The sequence below is a fragment of the Cebus imitator genome, unplaced genomic scaffold, assembly GCF_001604975.1.
Source record: "Cebus imitator isolate Cc_AM_T3 unplaced genomic scaffold, Cebus_imitator-1.0 Scaffold161, whole genome shotgun sequence".
NCBI classification, from domain to species: domain Eukaryota; kingdom Metazoa; phylum Chordata; class Mammalia; order Primates; family Cebidae; genus Cebus; species Cebus imitator.
In genome coordinates, this window is record NW_016107476.1 from 253,381 (window position 1) to 275,464 (window position 22,084).

The 22,084-nt window shown below is 39.1% G+C and overlaps 1 protein-coding gene across 5 annotated transcripts in view; it reads left to right on the plus strand.

The window, feature by feature from the left end:
• Window positions 1-22,084, plus strand: part of SHTN1 (shootin 1) — a 123,950-nt gene that overhangs the window by 65,812 nt on the left and 36,054 nt on the right. For all 5 annotated transcript variants that reach the window (XM_017543788.2, XM_017543791.2, XM_037743971.1 and 2 more), the window contains 4 exons: window positions 1,726-1,872; window positions 11,781-11,934; window positions 14,183-14,282; window positions 20,648-20,730. In XM_017543788.2, the coding sequence (XP_017399277.1) occupies window positions 1,726-1,872; window positions 11,781-11,934; window positions 14,183-14,282; window positions 20,648-20,730 (484 nt within the window). The remainder of the gene's footprint in view (window positions 1-1,725; window positions 1,873-11,780; window positions 11,935-14,182; window positions 14,283-20,647; window positions 20,731-22,084) is intronic.

Here is a 22,084-nt window from a genome sequence, read left to right on the forward strand (position 1 = left end):
TGCACAGGCAAAGAAGGAAACCTTCTGACCTTTTTTTTCCTTTCCTAGAAAGACATACTGGGGAGAAAATGTTAGTGTTTTAGTGTAATGCATTCATGACATGACTTTGATTTGGAAATCAGTACTGATCAGGATCTTAAGGATTGTATAAAACATTAAAGCTGTGGTTTGCCACATGGAGGCTGATGGAAAATATTTTTGTCCAGAGTTTTATTTGCTGACTTTTTCTGTTACATGATGGATGAAGTTGTTGGACAAACTAATATGTGGGCTGTAACAAATCATTTTACAGTTCAGAGCTTTCAGTTCAGTTACTGCGTAAATTTTAAAATGCTGAAATTTTTAAATTTTAAAAATCTGAAAAAAATCTGAAGTTCTGTGTAAATTTTAAAACGCTGTTAAAAATCTGAAAAAAATTTGAAGCTCTACTGTGTAAATTTTAAAATGCTGTTAAAAATCTGAAAAAAAACCTGAAACTGTATTACAAAATTGGTAGGCCAGATTTCAGAGTTCACAAAAACATTTCGTACTTGAAATCACTCACTGGCCAAATTGGGTAGAGTGTTAAGGAAAAGAGATAACAGGTGAATAGAAATTAATGTTGTTTTCAATCATGTAAAGTTGTGAGGATTTGATGAATAACATATAAATTGCTTAATAAAGTGCTCGGTAAATATTAGTATACTGTTTCCCTTCTCCCCTTTACCCTTCTACTGTTAACTACTTTCATCAGTGAGGAGAAACTAATTAGTTTAAAACAAAACATTAGATTTAGTAAATAGTAGAGGAACTTAGCCAGTTGGTTAAGAGCTTGAGCATGTAAACCAGCTATGGGTTTAAATCCTGGTCTTGTCATTTATGTGTGTTCTTGGGAAAGTTGTTTAACTTCTTTGAGCCTCAGTTACCTTATCAGTAAAATTATATGATAGTAGTGTCTAATTGATAATGTTGTTTTAAGGATTATATGGTATAATGAATGTAAAATGGTTCCCACCATATCCATTACAGTGTATAGTGTTACTTATTTATAGTAGAACACTTTTATAGGATTGATGTAAGGATTAAAATAATACATATAAAATATTTAGTGGTGTACACAAGGTAAGTTTTTGAGAAATATTAGCTACTACTATTAGTACTAATGTAATTTAAAGCAATAATAAAATATTAAAATTAAAGAATAAGTCCAGCTTATTGTATAAATATCTTGTTGGGGCAGGAGTAAAGGTATTAAAGATTATATAAAAGTTAGGAATGAAATTGTAGCAATCACAACTTCTAAAACTGTTAATACAATTCAGAATTTGCCTTTTTTTTTTTTTTTTCCCCTGAGACAGAGTCTCACTTTGTCACCCAGGGTGGAGTGCAGTGGCATGATCTTTGCTCACTGCAACCTTTGCCTCCTGGGTTCAAGCGGTTCTCCTGCCTCAGCCTCCTTAGTAGCTGGGATTACAGGTATGCGCCACCACGCCTGGCTAATTTTTGTATTTTTAGTAAAGACAGAGTTTCACCATGTTGGTTAGGCTGGTCTCGAACTCCTGACCTCATGATCCACCTGCCTCAGCCTCCCAAAGTGCTGGGATTAGAGTCATCAGTCATTATGCCCCGCCCATCTTTAATGTTTTAATAAAAACTCTGTGTACTTTTTTTTTTTTTGCTGAAGTTACAGTTGAGGAGATATGTTAGATTGACTGATATATACATTCTTGTAATGAACTTTTGCAGATGTTCATTGAGCAAAACAAGCTAAAGAGACAAAGCCACCTTCTGCTGCAGAGCTCCGTCCCTGATCAGCAGCTTTTGAAAGCTTTAGATGAAAATGCAAAACTCACCCAGCTCCTTGAAGAAGAGAGAATTCAGCATCAACAAAAGGTAACCCATTTTCTTCTGGATTCTTAGATACACACACACGTACATGCATGCACACTCATATATTTAAGATGAAGGGTGCCAGTGGAGTCAGGTCAGTCATTTATTGTTTCATATTTTGCCTTAGTTACTAAGTTCTTCCAACCACCTTTTAGAAAAAAGTAACTAAATGAACTTAATTTAGCAAAACTGAAATTTGTAACACACTGTTGTAGACTTTATAATAATCTTTAAACTGTCCAAAGGGTCAGAAGAAGCAAGGGAAAGTGATGAAACTCAAAAAGAGCTTGGATAATACAAAGTCTGGAAATTTGCTTTTTGGAAATCATGTATTTTTTGGAGACTGTACACACTAAGAGGATCTATTCATCTCAGAGCACTTGTTGGATGGCATAGGTTTTATTCAGAGAAAGGAAAATGAAAGTCCATATTAGTAGTAATTGTTTGCTTAGAGAAAATTTCTGGTTTTGTAAACTTGCACAAATGTGTATGTTTAAAGACTTCCTAAGTGGTTGTTTCAATTTGATGAGTGGAGCTATTCCAGCTGACACAGCCTACCTCTGTGTGCCAGAAAGAAAGGATAATCATTGTGGTAGGTTAGAGGAGAATGTGGGAGAGGAGAAGTGAAGAAGTGGAACAAAGACTTTCAAATTAAAGAAACCACTTAAGAAAAATTACGTCAGTGTTTATACTACTTATAATGTACCTCATTTGGAAAGGAAAGAGTGTTAGTTGCTACTTGTTATCACCTGTCACAGTCTCTGTGGCAACAGTATTGACATTTAATCCCTGGAAGTCCTGAGGTTTTTACAAAGTTGGTGTTGAGGTCGAGTTGATTTTTTTCCTCAATAAAAATTGTTGATATATGGTAGCTGGCAAGATGGCTGAATAGGAACAGCTCCAGTCTGCAGCTCCCAGAGACCAATGCAGAAGGGAGGTGATTGATCTCTGCATTTCCAACCGAGGTACCCTGCTGATATCATTGGGATGGGTTAGTCAGTGGGTGCAGTCCACAGAGGGCGAGCCGAAGCAGGGTGGGGCATCGCCTCACCCAGGAAGCACAAGGGATTAGGGAACTCCCTCCGCTAGCCAAGGAAAACTGTGAGGGACTGTGCTGTGAAGAATGGAGCACTCTGGCCCACATACTATGCTTTTCCCATGGGCTTCACAACGTGCAGACCAGGAGATTCCCTCAGGTGCCTATACCACCAGGGTCCTGGGTTTCTAACACAAAACTGGGCAGCCATTTTGGCAGACACCAAGCTAGCTGCAGCAGTTTCTTCATACCCCAGTGGTGCCTGGAACACCAGCTAGATAGAACCATTAACTCCCCTGAAAAGGGGGCAGGAGTCAGGGAGCCAAGTGGTCCAGCTCTGAGGATCCCACCCACATAAGTCCAGCAAACTAAGATCTACTGGCTTGAAATTCTGGCTGTCAGTACAGCAGTCTGGGAAGCTTGAGCTTGGTGGGGTGAGGGGTGCCTGCCGTTACTGAGGCTTGAGTAGGTGGTTATCCCCTCATAGTGTAAACAAAGCCACCCAGAAGTTCAAACTAGATAGGGCACACTGCATCGATACAAAGCTGCTTATAGCCAGATTCACCAAGGTTGAAATGAAGGAAAAAATGTTAAGGGCAGCCAGAGAGAAAGGTCAGGTTACCCACAAAGGGAAGCCCATCAGACTAACAGTGAATCTCTCTGAAGAAACCCTATGAGCCAGAAGAGACTGGGGGCCAGTATTCAACATTCTTAAAGAAAATAATTTTCAACCCAGAATTGCATATCCAGCCAAACTAAGCTTCATGAGCGAAGGAGAAATAAAATCCTTTATAGACAAGCAAATACAAAGAGATTTTGTCACCACCAGGCCTGCCTTACAAGAACTTCTGAAGGAAGCACTAAATATGGAAAGAAAAAACCAGTACGAGCCACTGCAGAAACATACTGAATGATAAAGACCATCAACACTATGAAGAAACTGAAACAACTGATGGGCAAAATAACCAGCTAGCATCATAATGACAGGATGCAATTCACACATAATAGTATTAACCTTAAATGTAAATGGGCTAAATGCCCCAGTCAAAAGACACAGACTGGCAAATTGTATAAAGAGTCAAAACCCATCAGTGTGCTGTATTCAGGAGACCTATCTCACGTGCAAAGACACACATAGGCTCAAAGTAAAGGAATGGAGGAATATTTGCCAAGCAAATGGAAAGCAAAAAAAAGCAGGGGTTGCAATGCTGTTCTCTGATAAAACAGACTTTAAACCAACAAAAATAAAAAGCAAAAAGAAGGGCATTACATAATGGCAGAGGGATCAATGCAACAAGAAGAGCTAACTTTCCTAAATACATGTGGACTCAATACAGGAGCACCCAGATTGATAAAACAAGTTCTTATAGACCTACAAAGAGACTTAGATTCCCACACAATACTAGTGGGAGATGTTAACACCCTACTGTCAATATTAGACAGATCAATGAGGCAGAAAATTAACAAGGATATTCCGGACTTGAACTTAGCTCTGGACCAAGTGGACCTAAAAGACATTTACAGAATTCTCCGCCCCTAATCAACAGAATGTATATTCTTCTCAGTACCACATGGCACTCATTCTAAAATTGACCACATAATTAGCAGTAAAACACTCCTCAGCAAAGGCAGAAGAATGGGGATCTTAGCAGTATCTCAGACCACAGTGCAATCAAATTAGAACTAAGGATTAAAAAACTCACTCAACACTGCACAACTACGTGGAAACTGAACAACCTGCTTCTTAAAGTCTATTGGGTAAATTACAAAATGCAGGCAGAAATGAATAGGTTCTTTGAAATCAACGAGAACAAAGACACAATGCACAAGAATCTCTGGGACATAGTAAAAGCAGTGTTTAGGGGGAAATTTATAGCACTAACTGCCCCCAGGAGAAAGCAGGAAACATCTAAAATCAACACTCAAACCTTACAATTAAAAGAACTATAGAAGCAAGAGCAAACAAATTCAAAAGCTAGCAGAGGACAAGAGATAACTAATACCAGAGCAGAACTAAAGGTGATAGAGACATGAAAAATCCTTAAAAAAAATCAGTGAATCCAGGACCTGGTTTTTTGAAAAGATTAACAAGTCGACCACTAGCCTGACTAATAAAGAGAGAATAATCAAATATATGCAATAAAATATGTAAAGGAAAGATCACCACTGATCCCACAGAAATACAAACTACCATCAGAGAATAGTAAAAACACCTCTATTCAAATAAACTAGAAAATCTAGAAGAAATGGATAAATTAACTGAACACATACATCCTCCCAAGACTAAACCAGGAAGAAGTTGAATTCCTGAATACACCAATAACAAGTTCTGAAATTGAAGCAGTAATTAATATCAATCAAGAAAATACCAGGACCACACAGATTGACAGCCAAATTCTACCAGAGATACAAAGAGGTACAATTCCTTCTGAAACTATTCCGAACAATAGAAAAAGAGAGAGACTCCTCCCTAACTCATTTTATGAGGCCAGCATCATCCTGATACTAAAACCTGGCAGAGACACAACAAAATAAGAAAATTTCAGGCTAATATCCCTGATGAACATTGATGTGAAAATCCTCAATAAAATACTGGGGAACCAAATCCAGCAGCACATCAAAAAGCTTATCCACCATGATCAAGTTGGCTTCATCCCTGGGATGCGAGGCTGGATCATCATACAGAAATTGATGCATGTAATCCATCACATAAACAGAAACAATGACAAAAAGCACATAATAATCTCAATAGATGCAGAAAGGCCTTTGATAAAATTCAACACCCTTTCATGGTAAAAACTCAATAAACTAGGTATTGATGTAACAAGTCTGAAAATAATAAGAGCTATTTATGACAAACTCATAGCCAGTATCATACTGAATGGGCAAAAGTTGGAAGCATTCCCTTTGAAAACCAGCACAAGACAAGGAAGTCCTCTCTCACCATGTCTTTTCAACATAGTATTGGAAGTTCTGGCTAGGGCAGTCAGGCAAGAGAAATAAATAAAGGGTATTCAAATAGGAAGAGAGGAAGTCAAATTGTTCCCATTTGCAGATGACATGATTGTGTATTTAGAAAACCCCATTGTTAGCAAAGACCTGGAACCAACCCAAATGCCCATCGATGATAGACTGGACAGGGAAAATGTGGCACATATACACCATGGAATATTACGCAGCCATCAAAAATGATGAGTTTGTGTCCTTTGTAAGGACATGGATGAACCTGGAAGCCATCATTCTCAGCAAAGTGACACAGGAGCAGAAAATCAAACACCGCATGTTCTCACTCATAGGCGGGTGTTGAACAACGAGAACACGTGGACACAGGGAGGGGAGCACTACACACTGGGGTCTGTTGGAGGGAAATAAGGGAAGGACAGCAGGGGGTGGGGAGTTGGGGGGGGATGGCACGGGGAGAAATGCCAGATATAGGTGAGGGGGAGGAAGGAAGCAAATCACACTGCCACGTGTATACCTATGCAACAATCTTGCATGTTCTTCACATGTACCCCAAAACCCTAAAATACGATAAAAAAAAAGAAAACCCCATTGTTCCAGCCCCAAATCTTCTTAAGCTGATAAGCAACTTCAGCAAAGTCTCAGTATACAAAATCAGTGTGCAAAAATTACAAGCATTCCTATACAGCAATAATAGACAAACAGCCAAGTCATGAGCGAACTCCCATTCACAATTGCTACAAAAAGAATAAAATACCTAGGAATACTACTCACAAGGGATGTGAAGGACCTCCTTAAGGAGAACTACAAACTATTGCTCAAGATAATAGGAGAGGACACACACAAATGGAAAAACATTCCATGCTCATGAATAGGAAGAATCAATATTGTGAAAATGGCCATACTGCCCAAAGTAATTTGTAGATGCAGTGCTATCCTCATCAAGCTACCATTGACTTTCTTTACAGAATTAAAAAAAAAAAAAACTACTTTAAATTTCATATGGAATCAAAAAAGAGCCCATATAGCCAAGACAATTCTAAGCAAAAAGAAAAAAGCTGGAGGCATCATGCTACCTGACTTCAAACTATACTACAAAGCTACAGTAACCAAAACAGCGTGGTACTGGTACCAAAACAGAGATACAGACCAGTGGAATAGAACAGAGGCCTCAGAAATAATGCCACACATCTACAACCATCTGATCTTTGACAAACCAGACAAAAACAAGCAATGGGGAAAGGATTCCCTGTGTAATAAATGGTGTTGGGAAAACTGGCTAGCTTTTGTATAAAACACTTTGTACAAAAATTAACTCCAGATGGATTAAAGACTTAAATGTAAGATCTAAAACCATAAAAATCCTAGAAGAAAACCTAGGCAATACCATTCAGGACATAACTATGGGCAAAGATTTCATGACTAAAACACTAAAATCAATGGCAACAAAAGCCAAAATTGACAAATGGGATCTAATTAAACTAAGGAGCTTCTGCATAGCAGAAGAAACTATCATCAGAGTGAACAGGCAACTTACAGAATGGGAGAAAAGTTTTGCAATCTATCCCTCTAATAAAGAGCTAATATTCAGACTCTACAAGGAACTTAAACAAGTATACAAGGAAAAAACAACCCCATCAAAAAGCAGGTGAAGGATATGAACAGACACTTCTTAAAAGAAGACATTTATATAGCCAACAAACATATGAAAAAAAGCTCATCATCAGTTGTCATTAGAGAAATGCAAATCAAAACCACAATGAGATACCATCTCATGCCAGTTAGAATGGTGATCATTAAAAAGTCAGGAAACAACAGATGCTGGAGAGGATATGGAGAAATAAGAATGCTTTTACACTGTTGGTGGGAGTGTAAATTAGTTCCACCATTGTGGAAGACAGTGTGGAAATTCCTCAAGGATCTAGAACCAGAAATACCATTTGACCCAGCAACTCATTACTGGTTTTATACCCAAAGGATTATAAATTATTCCACTATAAAGACACATGGACAAATACATTTATTGCGGCACTGTTCACAATAGCAAAGACTTGGAACCGACCCAAATGCCCATCAGTGATAGACTAGATAAAGAAAATGTGGCACATATACATCATGGAATACTATGCAGCTATAAAAAGGATGGGTTCATGTCCTTTGCAGGGACATGGATGAAGCTGGAAACCATCATTCTCAGCAAATTAACCCAGGAACAGAAAACCAAATATCATATGTTGTTACTCATAAGTGGGAGTTGAACAATGAGAACATAAGGACACAGGGAGGAGGACATCACACACTAGAGCCTGCCAGGGAGTGTGGGGCAAGGGGAAGGATAGGATTAAGAGAAATACCTAATGTAGATGACGGGTTGATGAGTGTAGCAAACCACCATGGCACGTGTATACCTACGTAACAAACCTGCGTGTTCTGCATATGTATCCCAGAAGTTAAAGTATAATTTTAAAATAAAAATTTAAAAAATGTTGATATATATGTAGAGTACCTCTAGATGGACAGGTAATAACAGTCCCCTGGGAAAGAGAACTGGAGAACAGGGTGGGAGGGAAAGAATTTCATTCTTTCTTTTGTCCTCATGTGTAGGAATTACCTTTTCAAGAAAAGAGAGACAAAAAGAATGGGCTTTTGTTTCAGTTTATGCTAGAATTTAACTCTTGGTTCTGAAAAGTCTGAAAAGTCCAGCTACGTACAGTTAAGTAATTTAGTAAATAATACATGCCTGGAACCTACTGAATTGAACTGAGATATAGGACTAAATTGTTACTTATATACCTTGTTGGGTACTGAAGATCAGATAAAGCTTACTAATGAAATTATAACAATTACTACTTCTAAAACTGTTACACTCTTTATACATACAGTTATTCTGGATAGTCTTTCATGTACAGATGATCCTTGATTTATGATGGGGTTATGTCCTGATAAACCCATGTTTGTTGAAAATACTGTAAATTGAAAGTAATACACCTAACCTACTGGACATCATAGTTTAGCCTAGTTTACCTTAAATGTGCTCGGAATACTTACATTAGGCTACAATTGCTCAGAGTCATCTGGAAACATAGTATACTCCCCACCCTTTTTGGCACTAGGGACCAGATTCGTTGAAGACCATTTTTCCAGGGACCGGGGAGGGAAGAATATGGGGGATGGTTTTGGGATGAAACTGTTCCACCTTAGCTCATTAGCATTAGATTCTCATAAGGAACGTACAACCTAGATTTTTTGCATGTGACTTTCACCATAGGGTTCATGCTTGTATGAGAGTCTGTTGCAGCCACTGACCTGACAGGAGGTGGAGCTTAGGTGATAAAGTTTACTCACGCCTGCTGCTTACCTTCTGCTAGGCAGCCTGGTTCCTAACAGGCCATGGACCAAGGCCTTGGGGCTGGGGACCCCTGCTCTAAAGTGTCAGTTGTTTACCTGCATGATTATGTGACTGGGAGCTGTGGCTGGCTGCTGCTGCCCAGGATTGTAAGAGAGTATCTTATTACATACTGCCAGCCTGGGAAAATATCAAAATCCAGAATTTGAAGTATGGTTACTATTGAATGCCTGTCGCTTCCACACCATTGTAAAGTCGAACTGTATCTCAGACCATCCTAAATTGGGGACCGTCTGTATGTGGCTTCAAATGTTTCTTAACTCAGTAAGTTCCCTTGCAGATGCAGCAGTCTTTTAAGCACAGCATATGGTTTTTGCAATTATAAAAATAACATATGTTCCTTATAATAAATTTTTTAAATATAGCAAAAATTAAAGAATATTAATCAAGTGTTCCATATTTTGGTGCATAGCTGAACTTTCTTTAAATATATAATTTTGTGCATATGTATTATTTGTTTAAATGGAGTCATACCATGCATACTATTTTATGACCTGATTTTTTTCCATTGGTAATATATCTTCTCATGTCAGTATATAGTAAACTATGTGATTTTTTTTGGCGGGGTGGGGAACAGAGTCTCGTTTTTGTTGTCCAGGCTGGAGTGCAATGGCATGATCTTGGCTCACCACAAACTCTGCCTCCCTGGTTCAAGTGATTTCCCTGCCTCAGCCTCCCGAGTAGCTAGGATTACAGGCAACCGCCACCACACCCAGCTAATTTTTTGTATTTTTAGTAGAGACATAGCCTCACTATGTTGGTGAGGCTAGTCTCAAACTCCTGACCTCAGGCAGTCCACCCACCTCAGCCTCCCAAAGTGCTGGGATTACAGGCATGAGCCACCATGCCTGGACAAGCTATGTGATTTTAAACAGTTGCATAGTATTTCATTTAATAAACATGCCATAACTTATTAAATCAAAAATATTGGTGGACATTTGGGTTATTTGCAACTTTTTGCTGTTGTAAAGAATACTTCAGGCCAGTGTGGTGGCTCATGCCTGTAATCTCAGCACTTTGGGAGGCCAAGACAGGTGGATCACGTGAGGCCAGGAGTTCGAAATCAGCCTGGCTAACATGGTGAAACCCCATCTTACAAAATATATAAAAATTAGCTGAGTGTGGTGACACGTGTCTGTAGCCCCAACTACTCAGGAGGCCAAAGCACAAGAATTGCTTAAACCCAGGAGGCAGAGGTTGCAGTGAGCCCAGATTGCACCACTGCATCCCAGTCTAAGCGAAAGAGTGAGACTATTTCTCAACCCACAAAAACATTTCAGTGAATATATTTCCACCCTTGTTGGAGTATTTTAAAAAATAATTCCTAAAAGTGGCGTTGCTGAATCAAGGGCCTTTCCTTTTTTTTTTTTTTTGAAGACTTCTGATACATATTACTAAATTTATGTCCCTCAGGGGTCTTTTAAAATATTACCTGAATTTTTCTTTTGAAAATGGGTACAAAAGTGACTCGTATTTAAAAATTAAAGTGTCTGTGAGGCTCACAAGCATACAAAAATGCTTAACATCACTAATCATTAGAGAAATGTAAATCAGAACCACAGTGAGATACCATCTCACGTCAGTCAGAAGGGCTGTTATTAAAAAGTCAAAAAATAACAGATGTGGGGAAGATTTCGGAGAAAGGGGACACATATACACTGCTGGTAGGAATGTAAGTTAATTCAGCCATTGTGGAAAGCAGTGTGGTGATTTCTCAAAGAACTTAAAACAGAAATACCATTCAAGCCAGCAATCCCTTTATTGGATATTTGCCCAAAGGAATATAAATTATTCTACCATAAAGACACATGCATGCATATATTCATCGTAGCACAATAAGCAATAGCAAAGTCATGGAGTCAACCTCAGTGCCCATCAGTGATAGACTGGATAAAGAAATGTGGTACATATTACACCATGGAATACGATGTCGCCATAAAAAGGAAGGAGATAATGTCCTTTGTAGCAATGTGAATGGAACTGGAGCCCATAATCCTAAGTAAACTAACATAGGAATAGAAAACCAAATACTACATGTTCTCACTTCTAGGTAGGAGCTAAGCATTGATTACACATGGACACAAAGAAGAGAACAACAGACACTGAGGCTTACTTGAGGGCTGAGGGTGGGAGGAGAGAGAGGATCGAAAAACTACCTCTCAGGTATTATCATTTTTACCTCAGTGACAAAATAATCTGTACGCCAAACCCCTGTGACACACGATTTACCTATATAACAAACCTGCACATGTACCCTAGAAACTAAAATAAAACAAAAAAAGTGTCTGGGACATAACTCCCTAGTAAATTTATTTTAAATCAAAGAGCTTATTATGATTTTGTGTTAATTGTATCTAGAATTTGCATGGTTTCTAAGATGGATTAGACTCTCTTTGCGATGAAGTACAGTCAAAGAGAAGTATTTATTTTTTCCCTTTCTTTTCTTTAATGAATAAACAGGTATCACTCATAAAAGTCTTTTTTTTTCTTTTTTTAAATAACTTGTAGGTCAAAGAATTAGAAGAGCAACTAGAAAATGAAACACTCCGCAAAGAAATACACAACCTCAAACAGCAGCTGGAGCTTCTAGAAGAAGATAAAAAGGAATTAGAATCGAAATATCAGAATTCTGAAGAGAAAGCCAGAAATTTAAAGCATTCTGGTAAAAGCATTGTGTAGGCTACTATGTCTTATTACTAATCTTTGAATTACTCATGCCTAGTACAAAACCTGGCACATAGTTAGCCTAGAACATCTACTGGAATACTGTGGAAAAATAGCAAGATTTGTTTTTAAATTCCTTCATTTCTAACCATGCAATTTGGTAGAATAACTGCTGTATTAAATAATTCACAAATATTTAGACTTCATTTTTGTACTTAGAGCCCTCGTGAACATCCTATACAGAATTAAGACACAGAGATACCATTAGCTTAGGGAGACCAAACTTTTCAGCATTTTTCTTTCTTTTTTTTTTTTTGAGACGGAGTTTCGCTCTTGTTACCCAGGCTGGAGTGCAATGGCGCGATCTCGGCTCACCGCAACCTCCTCCTCCTGAGTTCAGGCAATTCTCCTGCCTCAGCCACCATGCCCAGCTAACTTTTTGTATTTTTAGTAGAGACGGGGTTTCACCATTTTGACCAGGATGGTCTCGATCTCTTGACCTCGTGATCCACCCGCCTCGGCCTCCCAAAGTGCTGGGGTTACAGGCTTGAGCCACCGCGCCCGGCCTTCAGCATTTTTCAGAGCTTCAGAGATGAATGTTCATTATGTGCTTTATTTTGTTCACTTAGAGTGCATTTTAAAAAAGAATTATACTTTAAAAAATACTATCTTCATCTTTGGTGTTCATACCACCTTCACCTTTGGTGTCCAATTATACACATGAAGCAATACTTTCTATATCGCACCTAACAATGAAATGGGCAACAATATATCTATTAAATGGAAAAACTTTTAAAACACCAGGGGATACCTAAATCAAAAGATTTATTCATTCAGTTCTAGGAGGCTTAACAGGAATGTGTGAGTTAAATTACTATACAGGCATATGTGTAAATCTCTGTTGGAAGGTCGGTAATTTAAGGAGGCAGGTACTTTCCCTTTATAATGGCTTCAGTATTCACTTTGGATATTTTTGGTTAATTTTATACTAGAATTTTGAAATCTATGCAGAAGAACCATGTAGACTTTTTTTTCCCCCTTCTAAAAGCATTCAATGCTTTCTAATCCACAATGAAAATTGATTATAATTTATTTTTAATTGATCCAAAATTAAGAAATATCCCATTCTTTTTAGTGAGTATCAGAGTAGCCTGTAGCCAAAGCCATCTTTATTGTGAATAGAGGAGGGAGACACTGGAAATATATGAGGTTCAATTCTGAATGCCTTTTATTAATATCTGCTGTGTGTGCACCGAGCCCTAGCCTAGGATACAATAAGAAATACAGAAGAAAAGAAACCATGATTTTTGTCTTCAGAGAACTCAGATTCCCTTTGGAGGGATAAGTGCATGCATATGAAATGACCAGAGGATTCTCACTTATGGAGGGCATAGCCCACACTGCCTGTTTAAGTGTTGAGGATAAATACAAATGGACAGACAGGTCCCTGGGGATATACTCAGTTGGGGAAGGTGGAATGGCTGTGAATGGGGAGAGCTACCTCTGAATGCCAATAGTATGCAGCACCTTTTATCTGTTATCTTGTAGGTAGTATCATCTGTGATATAAATTTAAGTTCAGTTCTTTGAAGTCAGGTGTTATGTCTCCTGTAGCACCATTCACAGGCACTTTCACATTGTTGGTACTCAGTAAAATGCCTGCTTCATTAAAGACTTGAAGGAATAATTTGCATTTCCAGAAAACTCTTCAAAAGAGCAAAAAGTTTCCTAGTTTCCTAGTTACAGTTTTAGGAAGCTGAATCTGGTTAAAATCAAGGACTCTAGTATTTGCAGTTTTTGAAGGAAATGAAGCGGAGAAGAGAAGTATGCAGCTATTAAAATTCATGCTAAATGTCATCTTTAGTTCTTCATCTGTACACTTTTAAAGTCAAGTATTAACAATTTCTTAGTGTTCAAGTAATATACTTCGTTGTTAACACATATTTCTTCAACCTACTCACTCCTTCCCACCCTGCAGCCATTGCTTTGAATTTTTTTTCTTTTCTAAAGTTTTATATACAGCAAACAGATAATGTTTAATTTTGATAGATGGGAGCCCTCTCTTGCATTAGCAGTATACTAGATCATGACAAGCTTAAACAGTTCTGCAGTTTCTTACTGAATTTCTAATTTTGCCTTAATAAAAAGAGCTTACTTTTGAGAAAGGTTATCGTTTTTCTTTCACTCGTATAAACAATGTTTAGTTGCTTATTTAAGCTGTCTTCTGAATGCTTGCTCTCTGTGCAGTTGATGAACTCCAGAAACGAGTGAACCAGTCTGAGAATTCAGTACCTCCACCACCACCTCCTCCACCGCCACTTCCCCCTCCACCTCCCAATCCTATCCGGTAAGCACATCCAGGAAGACTGCTCTGCATCAAATGTTCTTCCCCATCAGATTGTGCCCTTAGAGGAGCCATACTAAAAGTGTGAAAGATACTAGCTGGTGCTTCTCTTGGAAATTTTTCTAAAGGCCAGTGATGGCCTTTAGAAAAGGTTTACGGTTTGGTTGTGTCCCCACCCAAATCTTCTCTTGAATTGTAGCTCCCACAATTCCCATGTGTCATGGGAGGGACTGAGTGGGAGGTAATTGGATCATGAGGGTGGGTCTTTCCCATGCCATTCTTGTGATAGTGAATAAGTTTCATCAGATCTGATGGTTGTTATAAAGAGGAGTTCCCCTGCACAAGTTCTCTCTTCCCTGCCGCCATGTAAGATGTGACTTGCTCCTCCTTGCCTTCTGCCATGATTGTGAGGCCTCCCCAGCCATGTGGAACTGTGAGTCAATTAAACCTCTTTCCTTTGTAATTACCCAGCCTCGGGTATGTCTTTATTAGCAGCATGAGAATGCCCTAATACAGCCAATGTATTTTTCCCTTCTTATAATATATAAATTTCATTCAATAACATTAAAATTTCCCTTAACAGTAAGACCAGGGAATTTTGAGCCTCTCCAGAATGTGTTTACTTTTCTCTCTAACTAATTCAAATTTGAAAAGCTCTGGTTTGTTCAATTATTTTAAAAATAAAAATACTAAATGAAAATGTGAACATACTGATTGTTATAAACTAGTAATTAACTAAAAGTACTAATTTTATCCGTATCCTCATATTTATACCTTCAGTAATGCTAAGAGAGGAACCTTCATAAGAAAGATGAATTATGTTTAAATTCTTGTGGCAGGAAGTCACATATGCAGACAGGAATTCGTATTTTCTGAAACCCAAGGTGACATGATGGCATTATGCACCTCACTTGAGCACAATGCACACTAGGAGACTTAGAGTCAAATTTTGCCTTCTTTGTGGTTCCACATGCCACCATCCAGAATTACATAAGACAGCCTCCTTGCCATGGTGACAACTTACCTACTCATGTCATGATGTTAGCTGCTTTTGTATAATTTATTCTTTAATAAATGGCATTTAAAAACTTTTGCTAGGTTTTTTACCTTTCATTAACTCATGAGATTTGTTTAATCCTTTCACACAGAGAAGCCGTTTATTCATGCTTTGCACCTTTGCTGATCCATCTGAATAGAATGTGTAGCATGTTCCTCCCACACGACTATGAAAATGGGACTTTGCCTTTTAAAAAGATTCTCATTAGTTTTCCTTACTGAGTAGGGTATGACATAATCTACTTTAAGCCATTGAAGTAGTTAAGGCAAAATAATTTTTACACGTGATCGATCCAAGAGTCAATTGAAAGAATTTCAGGTATTTTAAAATCTTTCTCTCCTGGGTAGCTAAATCTGTAGGCGATATTCTGGATTTGACATTTAAAATTGGAAATTCATCACTTTGATCTTTCTCTAAGGTCTAGGATTTTGAGCTGATAAGAAAGATCACTTCTGTCTATGAGGAGGGAGAACGATTAAAAAGTAATTACAGTCTTGCTGTTGGCCTTTAATTTTTATTCTCAGAAATGTTGAGAGCCCCTAGAATTAAAGGTAAAATATAACCTAAGTAGAATTTTTTTCCCAAAGAGTACTTTACTGAGAAATGAGTGTTTGGGACTATGTCTCAAGTGTGAACTCTTTTATAAGGCTCTTTACAGAAAATTTTATAAATAATATTAATGCTTTTTGTTTTAAGTTGAGTTTAAATTGTATAGGACATAATTTTGATAGAAAAGAGGGTTTTTTTGTGAGGAATGCTTTCTTGTCAGAGAGGTATATTTGCGTATGTATTTAGTTTGAGTGGATTTTGAATTCACAGATGAAGGTTTTCTAACTTTGTTCCTGACCCATTTGTTTTACCCTGATGTGTAAATCATGGTTAGACATGTAAGTGGGAGAGGAAAAAAAAAGACTACGGCCTGTGGCTTCTTTTTTTTTTGGAGATGGAATCTTATTCTGTCACCAGGCTGGAGGTGCAGTTGCGTGATCCCAGCTCACCATAACCTCTGCCCCCCAGGTTCCAGCAATTCCCCTGCTCCAGCCTCCCAAGTAACTGAGACTACAGGCACATGCCACCGTGCCTAATTTTTGTATTTTTTAGTAGAGACAGGGTTTCACCATATTGATCAAGCTGGTCTCAAACTCCTGACTTCGTGATCTTGCTCTGTTGCCAGGCTGGAATGCAGTGGCCTGATCTCAGCTCACTGCAACCTCCGCCTCCTGGGTTCCAGTGATTCCCCTGCCTCAGCCTCCAGAGTAGCTGGGACTACAGGCGTGTGCCGTCATGCCTGGCTAATTTTTGTATTTTTTAGTAGAGATGGGGTTTCACCATATTGGTCAGGCTGGTCTCAAACTCCTGACCTCGTGACCTATCCAACTTGGCCTCCCAAAGTGCTGGGATTACAGGTGTGAGCCACCTTGCCAGACCGGGCCTGTGGCTTCTTTAAGTGGCCTTACTGCTTTTCCCTTCTCTTTCCACCCCTTTGACTTCAAGAATAGGTAGAAGAAAGAGGAAGAAGGCAAACTTTGGTCATTTTGTCCCAGAGGTAGTGAAAGTAGGATAGGTTCTAGGCAGATATGGAGAGAGAGTTGAGGCTAAGTGTTTTTTTTCTAGAAAAACAGAACCAATTGAATGTGTGTATGTATAGATACAGATATAGGCAGATATATATGCAGATTTATTGTAAGGAATTGGTTCATATGATTATGGATGCTGACAAGCCCCAAGATCTATAGGGTGAGTTGGCAAGTTGGACACCCAAAAGAGTCAATGATGTGGTTCCAGGCTGAGTCCAAGAGCCTGAAAACTGGAAGAACCTATGGTGTAGTTTTATTCCAAAGTTTGACAGGCTCAAGACCCAGAAAGTGGCAGCGTTTCAGTTCAAGTTCGAAAGCAAGAAAAAGCCAATAACCCAGTTTGAAAGCAGTCAGGCAGGAGGAATTCCCTGTTAGTTGAGGGAGGATCCGCCTTGTTGTTCTAATTAGGCCTTCAAATGATTGGCTGAAAGCCACCACCTCAGGGAGGACCATCTGCTTTACGCAGTCTGCTGATTGAAATGCTAATGTCATCCACAACATCCTCATGGAAACACCAGGATTGTGTTTGACCAGGTATCTCCGGCACTCTGTGGCCCGTCAGGTTGACACACAAAATAACTATCACAGTGGACATGACTAACACCCCTTGAAAAACTAACAGGTGAAAATTATCCACTGAAATGTTCAATTTGGGGATGACACATGCCTGAAATTTTATTCATTCAATTGAAATGGCAGTGAAATGGGGCAGTGATGGCTAGAGGTTTGATTATGGGTCCCAGAGGTCTTGACTTAGACTCCTGTGGCATTTGAGTCCTGCCTTCCCTATAGTCTGAGTTTCATCTTGACTGTTGGTTTTCATATTGTGATGATTTTCCTCTGAGCACTGTATGTGTCCAGTTTATGCTTCAACTCAGAATCCTTTAAGCTAACACTTTCTGTCACCCAGGTGGTTTTTGCTAATAAACAGATGTTTTTCTTCACATGTGTGAATATATATATAAGTACTCTCAGCAGTACAGAAAAATTCCTGCTTCATCATCTTTATGTTCAATAATGTACTCTTGGCAAAATTTCCTCACAGAACCAGAGGCGGCAAGGTCAGTGCAGTGTAGTGCGAGGGTAAGGTGAGGCATCTGATTAATGAGAACCCTCCTCACACCCAGCCCGCCACGGAGTGCTAACAAGTAGACATTGGTGTTCAGTTGACGGAATGGAAAAATGAGCAAGTAAAGTTTATTTTATTCTTTATAACTTCTAGAATAATATGTGCTTATTTCAAAGGTCTATGTAAATTAAAATTTCTAACTTTTGTGAAAATAATTTAATTCCATTTGGCCATTGTGAGCCCAAAGAACAGAAACTAGACAAAGGCAGAAGCTCCTTGATTGGTTCCCAAGCTAAATAGAGCAGGATGTGGTTTTTGCTTTTTACTGGGCATTATGGGAGATTATCCACTGAGTTTGGGAATTTTAGGAAAAAGCAATTAGGAAGGGGATTAATAATGTAAGCAAAGGTAGAATTGAAAAGTAAAAAAAGCTGGAAATTATAATGATTAAGAGATTGGAGGCTGGGCACAGTGGCTCGCACCTGTAATACAGGCCAAGGCAGGAAGATCACTTGAGGCCATGAGTTCGGGATCAGCCTGGGCAACATGGTGACACCCCCCCGCTGCCACCCCTGCTGTCAAAAATTTGAAGAACAGTAACCAGGAGTGGTAGTGTACCTGTACTCTCAGCGACTTCAAAACTGATGCAGGAAAATCACTTGAGTGCAGGAGGTTAGAGCTGCAATGAGTGGTGATTGTGCCACTGCACTCCAGCATGGACAAGAGTGAGACCCTGTCTCAGAAAAACAAAAAGGAAAGAAAAGAAGCATTGGGTGATGATACCTTCTGAACAAGTGTTACTCTGTATATCCATTTGCCCCTTTTGCTACGGGAACATTATGCCTTTCTTTTCTTTCTTTCTTTTATTTCTTTTGAGACAGTGTCTCACTCTGTCACCAGGCACCAGGCTGGCATGCAGTGGTGTGATTTCGGCTCACTGCAACCTCCGCCTCCTGGGTTCAAGCCATTCTCCTGCCTCAGCTTCCCGAGTAGCTGGAACTACAGGCATGCACCACCATGCCCAGCTAATTTTTTGAATTTTTTAGTAAAGATGCGGTTTCACCATGTTGGCTTGGATGGTCTCGACCTCTTGACCTCGTGATCTGCCCACCTCGGCTTCCCAAAGTGCTGGTATTACAGGTGTGAGCCACCGTACCTGGCCAACATTATGCCTTTCTTATCCTCCAAGTATTTGTTTTCTGTTGCTGGCTTCCTCAGGACTGTTTTGCAAGTACAGTTCACCACTCTGAGGACATTTATGATGCAGTTGAAGGAATTCAAAAATTCTTGATTCATTCATTATTTGGTAAACATTTTGTTAAGGAAATGATAATATATGCAGATATGTACACAAGCCTATGTGAAATTTTAAAATAATGTTAAAGTGACCATCTATGTAATCACCCTCCAAATCAAGAAATAGGCAATACTGGCACCCTCATTCTTTTCTTTGATCCTTTTCCAAAGATAACCACCTTTCTCCCTAATCACTATCTTTTTTTTTCCCCCCATTTATTTATTTTATTGCATTTTAGGTTTTGGGGTACATGTGAAGAACATGCAAAATTGTTGCATAGGTACACACATGGCAGTGTGATTTGCTGCCCTCCTCCCCATCACCTACATCTGGCATCTCTCCCCCTGCCATCTCTCCCCAGCTCCCCACCCCCCACCGTCCCTCCCTCATTTCCCCCCACTGACCCCAGTGTGCAGTGCTCCCCTCCCTGTGTCCATGTGTTCTCATTGTTCAACACCCGCCTATGAGTGAGAACATGCGGTGTTTGATCTTCTGCTCTTCTGTCAGTTTGCTGAGAATGATGGTTTCCAGGTTCATCCATGTCCCTACATAGGACCCAAACTCATCGTTTTTGATGGCTGCATAATATTCCATGGTGTATATGTGCCACATTTTCCCTATCCAGTCTATCGTCGATGGGCATTTGGGTTGGTTCCAGGTCTTTGCTATTGTAAACAGTGCTGCAATGAACATTATGGTGATCATTTCTTTGCATTATTTAAGAAAAATTTTCCTGCCTAATATGTATCCTAAACTACTGTAAATATCTGTGTGGCCTGGTTTTGAACTTTATATAACTATAATTTTCATGCATCATTGTGGTCTTGCTCTTTTTACTCTACATTATTTTATAAGATTCATCCATGTTGTGTAGCTTAAGTCTATTCATATTCACTGATGTATAATTCACTTTTTGAAGGTCTCAGAATGTACTTTTCCATTGTGGTGCTGATGGACAAATGAGTTATTACGAGTTCTGGGGAATTATGGAAATTATACATGAACATTCTTGTTCATGTATATAGTAGATAGATAGCGCTTTCTGAATTTTATATATGAGTCTTCAAATTTTTTGTCTCTTTCTTTTTGTTAATGTGCATGCATTTTATTATTAGTTATAGCAGTGTCCTCTCTCCAATAATTAGTTAGGTGTTACACAGAAAAGGATGAGACATGTTTCTCTTCTGTAAAGTGATGAAAAGTTTAATATTATTAAAAATGGAAAGTGGGCTACTTAAATTCTAGTTATGTATTCATACACCTACTGAAGAATGAGAAATTTACTGATTATTTAGGCTCTATATGTTTAATTTGTTGGATCATAAGGCATCCAGTAATCTCCCATTGATCTTTTTCTTTCTTCCAAAGATCACTCATGTCCATGATCCGGAAACGATCTCACCCCAGTGGCAGTGGCGCTAAGAAAGAAAAGCCAACTCAACCAGAAACAAGTAAGCATCACTTCTATTTCACTTAAATGATTGATGGTGTAGTTTTGGGGCAATTCACATATTTGTTAAGTTTTTTGCCTATAAACATGTCATTGGAAGAGAAATATGAAGCACTGAACAGCTGTCAGAATGAACCAGAAACCATCATTGCTTTCCTGTAGTTTGTTATCTAAAGGAAATAAACATGTACAACTCACTGCAATGAGAGACATACTGGCAAACCTGTTTTTATTAAGGGTCAGGGTACCTTGGAGTGTACAGGAAAGAGGGAGTAATTCCAAATGAGGGGTTTGGGGAAAGATTTCTTATAGTTGGTAGCAAGTGAGCTGGGACTGTATCAAGCACTTAGTATGTACTACTCCACTTTTGTGTGCTGGAGGTACACAACATAGAAGTTACATTCTAGTGTAACTAGGAGGAAGTAAACAAGTAAATATATAATTATTTAAATGCAATTAAGGAGTAGTACATGGTGCTAAGAGATTGTGGAGGTGGACTGCTGGCATCTGAAAGTGATGTTCAAGCTGAGTAGTTGTACATTTAGAACACTGGGTGGGTTGGGTGGCGGTGTTAATGGTAAGACTATTTCAGATAGAGGAGCAGCAGATTCAAAGGCCCAACATATTTAGGAAGGAACTTGGCATATTAGGAAACTGAAAGAAGGTTGATATGGCTGGAACATGGGGTCCAAGAGAGCAGGTCTAATAGGTAGGCAGGAGCCAAATTCTGGAGGCCAAGGTCAAGATTCTGGAATTTCTCCTAAGAGCAGTAGAAGTTTCAAGTAGAGGTATAACATGATGAGATGTGTCCTTAAAAAAAATCTCACAGGCTGCAGTGAGAGAACAGACTGTAAAGGGATTAGGGTGGATGAGGGACAACTATTGCAGTCATTGAGATGAATGCTGATGGCAGCTTAGATGAAGGTGGTAGAGTCATGCATACATTCAGGAACTATTTAGGGAGGTAAAATTCACAGGACTCTGGTTCATTGGAGATAGAGGTATAGAGGACAATGATGAGATAGGAATGGAGGGAGATAGGCCCTCCCATTGAGCAGAGCCAGCAGATGGCTAGGTGCAGTGGAGTCGTTTCACAGATGCCAGCAGTTTGGTGTGCAGCCACAGTGACAGCAAAGGCTTAAAACAAGGGGGCCAGATCTTGGTCCTCCGTTCCTGCTGGTCTCATTCCATAGCCTCCATGCAGATTCTGGGCAGACAGCTGGTATATTCTAGACTCTTCGTTCTCCTGTTTATCCCATTTTGTTAGTATAAACAACATGATAATGAGTAGCTTTGCAGGGTGACGGCATTTTGTTTAAATTCTGTTACTTTAAGGATTTAATATCCCACTCCCT